This window comes from Coenobita brevimanus, chromosome 50, assembly GCF_032717465.1.
Source record: "Coenobita brevimanus isolate Jiangsu-jjx chromosome 50, ASM3271746v2, whole genome shotgun sequence".
NCBI classification, from domain to species: Eukaryota; Metazoa; Arthropoda; class Malacostraca; order Decapoda; family Coenobitidae; genus Coenobita; species Coenobita brevimanus.
The window spans coordinates 21,797,169-21,810,253 of record NC_137003.1 but is presented as its reverse complement, the minus strand read 5'-3'; the positions used below and the strand labels follow the sequence as shown (position 1 = coordinate 21,810,253).

The 13,085-nt window shown below is 41.1% G+C and overlaps 1 protein-coding gene across 1 annotated transcript in view; it reads right to left on the bottom strand.

Moving 5' to 3' along the window:
• LOC145399709 (glutamate receptor ionotropic, delta-2-like) overlaps window positions 1–4,547 on the bottom strand; it is a 119,569-nt gene extending 115,022 nt beyond the window's left edge. Inside the window, exon 1 of the mRNA XM_080272255.1 lies at window positions 4,413–4,547. Within this exon, the coding sequence (XP_080128381.1) occupies window positions 4,413–4,547 (135 nt within the window). The remainder of the gene's footprint in view (window positions 1–4,412) is intronic.
• Between the last annotated feature and the right edge of the window lie 8,538 nt (window positions 4,548–13,085).

Sequence of the window (13,085 nt, the reverse complement as noted above, 5' to 3'; positions counted from 1 at the left end):
TATGTCATCAGATTTAAGACAGTGAGAGTACAAATACAACCAGAGTTTCATTGCATTTTATTAGTATTGGTTTTTCACTGATTTACAAACTCAATTTCAAACAGATTGGGTATTGTTCCTTACAAAAAGATGAAATTGTTTGATCATTGCACAGTCCAGAAAGCATGATATTGTTCTTTGTTAAGGTACTAAAATTTGTAAGCACTGCACCGTCCTGAAAGCATAATACTCATTGTCAGAAATAAAAACAGCTTATGTGAAATACCTGAAAAATCAAGGAAGTTCACATGCATATTTTTGTACAAGTTTTAAGCTTTGATCTTGTTTACATTTTCATTCTACCTTATTTTATTCATTAAGCATCAATATCCAATAGACAGCCTCGATTAGGTAAAACCATTTATTATTCTTGTTTGGAAACACATGTAGATTTGTGTCAGAATTAAAGACTATTTGTTTAAGATTTTATGCTGACTCTTTCGAAGGCAGACTTTGTGACAAGTGTGAGAATCCTTGAGGTGTCTGTTGATTATTGTGCCTTGTCTCATTAGTCACGTTTTCTGCCTGTTCATGCCCTGTGTGGAAGGCCATTTAGGAATCTGGTAGAGGATTCTGGAAGGTGTCTGGGTTAAGAGAAAATGTACGAGAACTTTTGCGATGTGCGTATGAGGTTTTGATAAGTGGTATTCTGGAAAGTGTTGTACGACAATCTTAAGACCAACACCAGGTTGCGCCAGTGCAAGTGTTGGCCAATCAAGGAGCGGAAGGTTTCTCTATTTAAACCTGAGTAACCAATCACAGTACGCCAGAGTATGACATCATAATGGTAGCAGAAAAATGTTTCCACACCGACAGTCATACTTTCCATGACAGTATTGAAGCAGTGGACCATCAAAATATTATGTAAAGAAGTGCAGTGAACTTCTCAGAGGAAGAAATAAGTGTGCTGATTCATAATTTTTTCGACATTGTGTCATGTAGGCTATCACTATATTTTAGATGAGTTTCTTATTTACACTGGCTTGTTTAATCTATTTGTTGTGAACATTATATCATTAGACTGTAATTTGTTTGCAGTAATGCTAGTTTTACCACCTATGTCGAAGTAGTACTTGCTCCAATGCAGTATTCTGGCATCGTCTACGACGGTCTGCTGCCACTTGTACTTATTATTTTTTGAAAAATCGCAACAGTTGTATGCACTTAAAGATTAATTGATGTGTGATTTAATTCTGAGGATTTAGGAGATGTTTGAGCTATAACATTTGTAAAAATAGGAGAGTTATAAGGCTTACGATGTACTTAGGGCTGCCCTTCACATGGCGCAACTCTAAGAGGAGAATTGACAACGCTGTGTAGGGTTTGCGCTCGTTTTCTAGGGCTCCAGAATATGCACTTAAGTGAAAAGTTGCTCTTACGCCCAAAGATGGTAGGTTTAAGAGGATTTTTGAGCTTTCAGAATCCGCCTCCTGGTGGCCAAATATTCATCACTGTTATAAGTCGATTTTTTTCGCTCATCTTGGTCATTGTTATTTGCTATTACAGTAAACTTCCTAATATCTGTACGAGCAATACCCGTATCACATCATTATCCCTATCAGTCGAAAATATGGCAAATATAATCCATTAATTGTGTTTTTTTCTGTATTATTCGTGTGAGCTAGGAAAATTTATTTTTTCAGGCATTTTAAATCACCTGCGGTGGCGTGGGATGCGTGACCTACATAGATGAGTGTACAAATACTGTACAATATTATTCTTTACTGATTTCTGTGTTCATGTTTCGTGTTAATTTATTGTCCTTTTGTGGACTAGAATAATTTTAGGACAATTGTACAATTTATTGGGGGGTTTCAGGGATTAGGACTGCATTATTTGTAAATTCTTATTATTCGTAAAGGCACTGGCTCTATTAGTGCAAATATGAGGTTTCCTATCAGAAATCGCGATACTTGTTATATTTTTCACTTTCCTAATCACTCAGGTTTGGTTGTTAAGTGTTTAGAGTTTGTATTAATGAAGATCAGTTCAGGGTCTTCTCTTCCCCCTCTCCCTCTCCACCTCACTCTCATAGACTTTTTTAGTCAGTCTCTCATTCTTCATTCTCTCCACAAGGCCAAAACACATCAAGGTACTTTTCCTATTTGTGGTGTTCAGTAGCTGTGAACTTATGACTGCCTGGTTCCCCTTGCTGTCCGTCACTTGCTGTTTTAGCGTCCTGGTCTGGGGACCTGCTTCAAAGGTTTCTTCATAGGCACAGGGGGGCAGATGGTGGTTACTGTCTGTCTTTAATGCTTAGAGGAACCATTGGCTATCTGGCAGATATATATATTTTTTTGCATGATTCTGACCTTTCCCACCTTTTATAATTATTTTTTAACCTTTTTTCTAAGGTACTTATTCTGATAAGTAAATACTGATTTTGTTCTTGAATGAAGGTTTTGCCTTCTTTTTTTTTTTTTTTGAGAGGGGGGGGTCATATGACCACGTTGTTGTGACACCAAGCGCCGAAGTGGTGACATGTGGAGGTGTAGGAGGACTACTGGGCCTTGGGATAGGCTACTGCCCCTGAGATATAGGCCCTGAAGCCTTTGCCCAGAGTCGGACACATTAAAAAAGAAAAAAAAAATCAATAAATTTATAAACAGCCTAATTCATTGCGGTAATTTACCTATAGTTCATTCAGTTTAACTTCGGGAGGTTTTCATTCTTTCTGCAGCCTCTTTTCCTGTCGGTCAGTGACAGAATCAGACAATACCATAGCCTTGCACTCGTCACATAGCATCTTATCGTGACTTGCAATATAGTCTACTGTTAATCTTAGGTTTTGAATCAAAATTCAAGATGGAGAGCTGGCAATTTTATGCCTAGTTAAAGTTGTTCTTGTTTAACTCCCGTATACTTGTCTAAGCAAACTCGCCGACTGCAGGTAAACAACTGCCCCTGTGAGGTCATTTCATAGGTACAGCCAAAATCAAAACTTCTGTCGCCTCACCTGTCTCTCTCTCAATGGACTTTGAAAATCGGTGTGGTGCATCTGCATCAAATGACGCTCATGGCGCAGGTCTGAGGCCAAATAAACTAATCTTGTCAGTAACTGCGGATTCACCACATTGATTTTCAAAATGCTTGGCTAACGTCAGACGATGTAACTATGTTGAAACAAAACCCAGGGCACCAAAAAGCTTAAAAGCTATTGCACTTCAGGTTTTTAGCCAGGAATAAACGACCTCCTTTACATTACTCCAGATTATGATATACGGGTTTATTCACCAGTCAGTCAGATGACTCACTGCTGCCAAATGGTTAACTTCTTCACTACGGTTATTCCTTGGAGTTTGGAGATGGAGCATGCATCAGGCTCAGGAAAGGTGATGTGCTGTTTATGGACCAGACTGTGTTTATAGTACTTTCTATCTTGTTCAGCCTGGGGAGAAACTAAAGTACCTATGTCCACACCAGTACGCAACATAAGGTACATCCATGTTCGTTTCTTGTTGAGTGCTACCACATACCTAATTTTAGTTACTTCCAGACTCGTTTATTCAACTTAGGGAATTATTAGGTTGTAAAACGGTCACCCCTCCCTGGGATCAAGGCGTCTGGCTAGACATGGATAGTGAAGTAAATGTTTAATCACAAGGAAATAAAACTTTGCCATAAGCAAACACTTATTTTATATTGAGGCTCGACCACTTTTGGATTATCTATTCCATAACTATGATTGAAGGTAATATCATACACTTATAATCCTATAAGTAACTACAAACGAAGAGAATTTACTGGATATTACCTGGCATTGGCTTCACGGGTCCTTGGTAACTCAGAGGAGAGAATGTCGTGAGAGGAATCACGTATCTACACAGGTGACAGTACTGCATATGACAAATGCCACAATAGGGGGAGAAGTGTTTGCCTTCATTATCAGTAGTTCTGTTTCTGGTCTGAGTAGTAGGTGGCTGATCAGTAGCTTCACACATAGACGAAAGCTTGCTGGGATGGGAAGACACAGTGGACGAAAGCTCACTAGGTCGGGAACACACAGTGGCAGACAAAAAATCTCTGAGACAGGAAGACACAGACGAAAACTCTCTGGTGCAGGGAGTTACACTGGACGAAAGCTCACTGGGTCGGGAACACACACTGTCAGACGAAAGTTGTCTGGGATAGGAAAAGACAGAAGAAAGTTCTCTGGTCCGGGGAGACAAACTGGATGAAGGCTCTCTAGGAGGGGGAGACACAGACGAAGGGTCACTGAGATAGGGAAACACACACGCTGACGAAAGATAACTGAGACGGTAGGCAAACTGTGATTCGTGAGGACAAAAGAGCATTAATTTAATCAGAGAGGAGTAGAGTCTATCACGCGACTTTCTAGAGTGCAGGCTGCCTTCCTTCCTCCACCGCTGTACCCATCTGCGCACCGTGGTTGTGCTGGTGCCTGTTTCCTCGGCTACGGCGCGTAGGGAGAGGCCTGCGGTGCTCAGTCTTACGAATTTCACACGCTGCTCAATAACAGTCTTCTTGAATGATCTTGGAGGATTCATTATTTCGCTCTGCGTGAGACAATAAATCGAATGAGGAATGGTGGAGGACTCACAGGTCCTCCAAAATGTGGGGGGGAAATCAGTAAAGTATGGATGAAAAAAATAAATAGTCATAGGAGTATTGAACGTTGATTGAGCCTAAAAAGAGCCTAAAAAGAAGAAAAATGACTTAGAGGGAAAATAATTAAAACATAACCAGCCCAGCAGAATGTCCCCCTCCTCCTTATCGTGGCGTTTTCTGTTTTACTCTAGGTAACATAAGAGGCTTGTTAGCAGATTTTCCTTAGCTATTTCTTTTCCATATTACACTAAACGAAAATACTGTGGAGAGTTTCTCATCCCCTTCGCTATTAAAAAACTGGATTCATAGGTAAAGTATCTGGATCCAGATCAGAAAAGGGCATTCATCTCTTGTATAATTTCTGAAGTATGTCAAAGAAAAATTTTATGAAAAAAATATATATGGTGAAGGTGGAGGAAATAAGAGAATTGAATAATAGATTACAGTATATTCTACTCTAACATGGCCCAGAATTTCGTCCTTCTGTAGCTTTTATCACGTAACTCAGTGGCAGAATGTCAACACTTCGGCAATACGAGTACATCCTTTCTATTACACGTCTTCGAGACTGCTGCCATATTTTAGTATTAATCTATTGTCCCAGCTCTGCGTTCAAGATGGAGAGATGGAATTTTTAAGCCATGTTAGTGTAAAATTAGTATAGTATTCAGACTGAGAAACAAACAACGCCCAGGCAATGAAGGGATCTGAAACGAATACAGGTTTATGCAGATTTAAAGGACCATGAAAATGATCACTCTCCCAAGCGACCGATTAGCATACAGGAAAACACTGCAATTTGGTTCTTACTGAAAAATGTTAAAAATTAGATAAAGGAGGTTTCCGTTTCTAATCGACTAGTAAAATTGTGACATAAATGTCCTTGTTGTGGGATGGGGAATGCAGCACTATGAGAGAGAGAGAGAGAGAGAGAGAGAGAGAGAGAGAGAGAGAACACATGCAGAAGACGTTTGGAATTTAGGATATTGCAATACAGCTCCGGCTGCTTTTGAGAACTCCATGAGTATACTAACCACAGAGCGCCGTGTTATTGTTTGTAATTTAATAACCAACGTTGAAAGTATTGTTATTGTATTGGAATCCGTTTCTATGTATGTACAGTCAGCCAAAAAAAGTATTGTGGAGATAGGGTACAATGATATCCGAAATGATCAATGCAGTTCATGTATTCTCAAGAAGATTATCTATAATTATCTTAATATGCGTATAGCAACCATAGGGACTAGAATCACCAGCAAGTAATATATAGCATCCGTAAGAAAGCAAATTTATCAGCGTGTGGAAAAAATTGTCGTTCTGTTTCCAGCAGCCATCGTCCTGTGTCAGAAATTGCTTCGCGACAAGTGTGCACCGATACTTTTTTGTCTGGCTACATGTAAATGTATATTTACCGTGTATTGACAAAACAGCCAATGATTACTTGATCCGGTTTCAAGAAAAAAATTGGCACACATCGTTTGTGGGGATTGGAAGAAGTTATTTGATTTTGGCGAAGATTGATCAGAGTTCAAGGTCATAGGTCACTGTCAAACTTTGGGTGCTGTGCTCTTCAGACACATTTCAATTACTATTGTATATTTATTAATCCTGCAAGGGATGGATACGAACAAATCACTCTCACTTAATCCCCTCCTCTGCCATCAGTTGGTTGTTCCTTCATCTCACACCACTCAATCACATACATCTCCAGCCCGTCCCTCCACTTCACACTCCCTCTATCTCACTGTACGCACTACTATACATTTTTTTTTTTTTACTCTGACCTGGACAAAAACTGCTACCCCTCCATAGTGAATGTTACGCTGTAACAATAGATTAACACTAACACATGGTGTCAGTCACGTGGGAGTGCTACTGAAAGTCCCGTTTGTAGAGCCGTAGCACTTTTTCCTCCATCCAGCTATCCGAAATAAGTTGCAAAAGAACAAAAACCTAGGCCATACACAAATCCACATCAACACCATTAAACTCCCTAACTTCCTCATTTATCTGTCTTTCTCCATATTAACTCCCCCACAAACCCATTTCTACTATTCTAACTGTTGAGTTATTGACAGTACAGCCTCCAAATCAGTATAGTTTTTTCTTTATTTATTGCTGTAACAAAGTGAAGCTATAATGGTCAGTTTTTTTTTTTCTAAGTCTCTCTCATTAGTCATTATTAATGTAAAATATGACGGAAAATCAATAGCATTAAAAAAAGCAGAATCTTCAAAATTTCCTTCATGGATGGAAATCGCTTACCGATTAAGCTCCTGGATAAACGATATATTAAATCTTGAGTGTCGGATTTATTCTACCTCGTGCAGTTATAAACTGCTGGGCCTTTTTTTTTTTTTTTTTTTTCACATTTTTGCTGAAGGATTGTTAAATCACCAAGATGCATACATTATGGATCACTCTGCAGCCTCCAAAAACCAACCCCTCACCTCTAGCCACACTCGCGCATTGAATCATTCTCACTGTTCATACGCTAATCCTTTCACAACAACGCGCCACACTCAAGACTTACCAGCGGAGAGGCGATAGTCAGGCAGCGGCGGGTGAGGTAGTCAGCCACGAAGGGTCAGGCGGCCAGTGACACGGAAACCCAGGCACACCCGAATTTATTGCAGTCATCTCTCTCTCTCTCTCTTTCTCTCTCTCTCTCTCTCTCTCTCTCTCTCTCTCTCTCTCTCTCTCTCTCTCTCTCTCACACACACACACACACACACACACACACACACACACACACAAACATGAACGAATTCTCTGACATGTAGGATGAATTGTAGTATTTCTTCTTTAGCGATTTACTCTGCATATTACACCTTAATAGATTCGTGGATGAGTTTATTTTACTTTATTAATATCATCACTATCAGAGGGTAGTGAGAGAGGGTAGTGTTTGGAAACTCCCTGTACTGTTGTTTGCAGATGATACTGTGTTGTTCAGTGAAGAAGAAGAGGAGCTGCAAGGCTTGGTGGATGAGTTTGTGAGAGTGTGTAAGAAATGGAATCTAAAGGTGAATGTACAGTAGGGAAGAGTAAAGTGATGGTCTGTGAGAGAGGTGAAGTCAGTGAATATACAGCGAGGTTGGATGGTGAGGAATTGGAATATATGAGTACGTTTAAGTATTTGGGTAGTGTGATGAGCAAGGATGGAGGTTTGGAGGGTGAAGTGCTTGAAAGGGTACAGCAGGGAAGAAAGGTTGCAGGTTCCTTGAAAACAGTGATAAGAAACAGGGAAGTGAGCATGGACGTGAAAAAGTTACTACATGACAGTATTGTGATACCAACTCTAAAGGATGGTTGTGAAGCTTGGACGTTGTTGGAAGGAGTCAAGAGTGAAAGGAGTGGAAATTGGTTATTTAAGAGGAGTCTGTGGAGTCACATGGAAAGAAAGGCTGACAAATGAGGATATAAAGGACCGTTGTGGTGTGGATGTGAATGTGATAGGAAGCGTTAGGAGGAATACACTGAGGTGGTTTGGCCATGTGGAGATGATGGAGGATGAAAGACTGACGAAGAGAGTGTATGTGAGTGAGGTGGAGGGGGGGAAGGGAGGGGGAGGCCGAGAATGAGATGGCGGAATGGGGTGGAGAGGTATATGAGAGAGGGGGGTGTGAGTTGGGAGCAGGGCAGTGAAATGGCGGGGGACAGGGCGACGTGGAGGCGATTTGTTTGTGGCCACCCCGAACGGGATTGAGGCCTCTGGCAATAGATAGATAGATAGACTATCAGAGGAGATATTCAGGTTCTCTACTGGACATAACATGGATTGATACAGGTACGGAAAACCAAGATAATTCGCATCGTTAACACACAATATACTAAAATGTAATATCCGTATGACTTACCCTATGCGTGTAATCTGTGGGGTTTCCTTAAACTTTTTTTTTTTCTGAACGACTTATTCTGTTTGTTGCAACTTATCATTCTATTGAAGTATTTATTTGTACTTTTTATATTAATTCTCTGCTACATAGGTCACACAAGAATAGATTTATTCTTTTGATGAGAATAGTTGCAATATTTAATGCACAAGACGCCAGAGAATTGTAGTAGTGTGGGGCAAAAGATCTAAAGAATGTGAACACTGGCATCATTGACCCTCACATAGGCAGGAATATATATATATATATTTTTTATTTCCGTTAACGACAGATGAGTCTATTGAGCCCAGAATGAGTCGTAGAAGTCTGCGGGCTACTTTACCCATTACGGAAATAACTTGGGAAGGTGGTGGTCACGAGTAGGACCGACAATAACGTGGGTCACGGTATCGCACTTGGACATAAAACATGTCACCAGGTAAGATCAGATAACTTATAACCCAGGGAACTGTTTACATCTTTGGCTGCTTTCCTTGTCATTCATACCTGTATATGTTGCGACTGTCCCTTTGCCAACAAAGTACTATCCGTGCATGTTGTGACTGTTTCATGCCCACAAATACTACCCGTGAATGTTGTGATGGTTTCTTGCCCACAAATACTACCCGTGAATGTTGTGATGGTTTCTTGCCTACACAATACTATCCGTGCGTGTTGTGACTGTTTCTTACCCACACAATGCTACCCGTGCATGTTGAGACAACCCTATCGTGTATTCAACTCGGACAGTGGGCGATATCCCCGAAGTGGTGACATGTGGAGCTGTATATCACAAAGGAGGACTGCTAGGCCTAATGGAACTGGCTGTTAAGCCTATGCATAGAATCAGACGCATAAAAAAAACAATGATGTACAAAATTATATTAACCAGCTGGACCCAAAAATAATTCGTTGAGGAAAATGTGCTACGAAGCCTTCTTAACCGACGAGTTACACTTCAGGGTGACGAGGATTTAGTGTTTTTGATATCTGTATTTCATAGGGTGGAGACTGCATTAATTACAGAGTTACTGAGTACGTATCTTGATGTAACTGACACAAATATGACACATCACTGATAGATGTACTTGTTTGAATATTGATGTAACCCGTTGCAAATTTTTCTTCCATACACCTCAATGGGAAGATTGTATTTATTGTCATCGGTATTAGCATAGGATGATCTGTTTTAATGTGTGGAAATGTCATACATGTTAGTTATGTTCTGCCACTGCGGCCACTTTAGGAAAAAATTATACTTCGAGTTACACACACACACACACACACACACACACACACACACACACACACACACACACACACACAAAGCGATCCCAGAGACGTTATCAGGCCTTAACCTATACAAAGAAGCAAATAAAATGGTACATAAGAATGCTCCTTCAGCCTTCCACCACACAGAAACCTACTATCCAAATACTAGAACCTGCATTAGTTAAATACCAAGAATAATTTAAGCTGTCAGTAAACCATACTTATATCAACGATACTAAAGACCATATTTCATTATTGATGGACTTAATGCAAATATGTAAATTCGGCAAATCTGTCTACTGTAATTTTTTAAATGTGATACTTTGAGCAATAAACAAGACCTTTTTGGCCGAAGTAGCCACAAGAAGATTGGTGTGCTCAGTTGGTTCCGTGCTTTACTCAAAAGAAAAAAAGAAAGAAAATAAGACCATGTGCTTCAGTTGAGAGAGAGAGAGAGAGAGAGAGAGAGAGAGAGAGAGAGAGAGAGAGAGAGAGAGAGAGAATAGAGAGAGTTAAATACCCAGTTCTTACTTTGCCAGCATGGGGAAGGATTGATTATGGTGACCATTCTTCTTCTCAAGGAAAAGGTCAAGTCCCTTACTGAACAGACTTCCTATACTTTTTTTTACTCTGATTTGGACTTAAACTGCCATTTCTCCAGTTTTAATGCTGAGTTGTAACATTAGATTGGCACTACAATATAACAGTCACAAAAAAGTGTCATGGAAAGTGTGTAGAGCTTTAGCACTGTCTTTTTCTGTCACTGAGACAAACATATGGGTCAAGTTAATATAAAAGAACTAAAGCTATGATTTAAAAAGGTAGTCATAGAATCTGTTGCACTCATTGTTTTGTTAAGTATTCATAGATGTACAGGTTATTACACATAATGGGAAAAACCTTGGAGTGGTTCCAGCGGCGAAATACACGAACATTTTTATGATCGTATCTCTGCCTTAATTTAGATTTGTTTCTGCAGGAAGAACTACATGGTGTCAGGAGTCTAAAGTATCATAATACAATACATAATAGCTGGTGGCGTACATATGTAATCTAGAGGTTAAGTGAAAGCCATAGCTAGGGCTAAAGAAAATGGCGGTCACAATCTCTCTTAGGAATGCCATATCCAGCACCTCGTGACGCCTGATCGGAAGGTCCCCAGAATCGAGAGAGGTCCACTCAACCGTGCATTACACGTGACACAATCTCTCCTATACGAGAGACAAGGAGTTAGGAGCCAGAAGAAGCCAGGAGAGAGAGCGAGAAGGGGACTAGAGAGATACACGGTGGGGAAAAGGGCAGGTTGGCGAAGTTATCAAGCATAAAACATTCTCATACCATTACGCTCTGTGAAACTATATTGGTCTTGAGATATCCCCTTTGAAGCAATAAACTACAGTCAAACTCCAGTACTCATCTTTATCTTTCTCCTGTCATGGATGACAAGTACAACTAAGATTATCTCCTACAAATCAACTCACTGTTAACTCCAGCTTGGCTACGGCTACGATATAATTCACCACAAGTTTGATGTATTATTTTGGTGGCAGCGAATGTACGAACCACGTCTATGAGTGTACGAGTCTACAGTCCACTCTATATTATCAAAATAGAAAACAAACAACACTACAAGTTCGGGCCACACGATGCCTCACAAATTTATATTGGCAGTGGTTTGACATTATATTGTTACACCCAATCTTGCAATTTCTACGTCAATTTACAATCAGCGAACCAACGAACAACAAGTATTTATGGTTGCTAAGAAAGAAGGAGGCGAGAGCAGAGAAAGCACTGACTCACAACCCACTACCACATCATTCCCCACCTGACCCCACCCTTCTCCCCAACCACCCTCTATCACCTCCACCACCACGCTGATGCAGGGGTGATGGGGCATACAACACAGTCCTGACCCAGTCAACTCACTCATCACTCATCTCACTCATCGTTACTCACTCAACATTACTTATCGTTATTCATTTATTCACCACAGCTACCAGAGTGAGAAGCCGACTTTGTGCTGTGCTAGCAATGCTGAGAGTATCTTAACACGTCAATTAACCCTAATCCATCACCAAGGCCCTGAGTCTCTAAGAGTGACGTCATTCTACCCCATAAGAGGGTGTATATACTTTCACTTTTTTATGCATGGTCGTGGAGAGTGAGGTTGTGTACTGCTGAGCTCTCCTTTAGCTACCTAGGGCTGCCTCACCGGCAATTAGCTTATTTTTTTCACCCTTCTGGTGTGCGTTAGGCTAGCTAGTTTATCACTTTCCTCCTCTCCCTGTTAGTTTGGAACAGTAGGTGTCTGTTCCTGTGTACTGAGATTACCTTTGCTGCTGCCCACGGAGGTCCCTCCCACTGATCGCTCTGGGGCGTGAATAAACACGGTCGGGCCCCCTGGAGTGGTTTGAGAGGGCAATTTCAGCCTTAGGTGTTTGGTCCCAGTGTGTTTTGTCCCTTGCTCGTTTTCGTCCTTCTTCCCACTTCCCCCGTTAGGGGGGGGGGTTACTATGTCGGACGCCCCTGACGCCTCCCCCCCCTTTAGGGGGGGAGGTGGTCCTGATGAACCTAGGACTGTACCACGGACTGACCGCCCCCTGACTAAGCGGCCCCAGACTCATACCGATCTGGACATTAGCGTAAAAAATGCACAGTTTGTAACGCTCTATGCTCTCGGTTCCACACCCTTGAGCAGTATCAATCCTTTCATCAAGAAAGTAACTGGTTACTGTGCTGGGGTGATGGAACAGGTGAAAAAACTTGCAAATGGAGACCTCCTCATCAAAACCTTCAACTCCTCCCAGGTAAAAGATTTGATGAAACTACAGAAGTTCCATGAATATGATGTCGAGCCGAAGATCCCGCACTCCATGAATTCCTGTAAAGGTGTTATCACTTGCAGGGATCTTATGGTTATGGAAGAGGACGAGATCATACGGAAACTTGCTCAACAGGACGTAATCAATGCCTGATTTATAACCAGATTTTCTGAAGGCATGAAGACGAAGACTGCCACTATTGTCTTGACTTTTGGAAAAGTTTCACTCCCAGACCATGTCAAAGTTGGATATGAAATTGTTAATGTAAGGCCTTATATCGCTAATCCACTTCGATGTCTAAGGTGTCATTTGTACGGGCACGGTGATAAGACTTGTCAGGCTTCCCAGTCAGTGTGTGGCAAATGTGGAACACAGGGACATGATGCTGAACACTGCACATCGGAGATGGTACGTTGTTTTCACTGCAAGGGCGCACACTTCACTTCCTCTAGGGATTGTCCCAAGTGGAAGGAGGAGAAGGAGGTCTGCGCAGTGAAAGCAACTG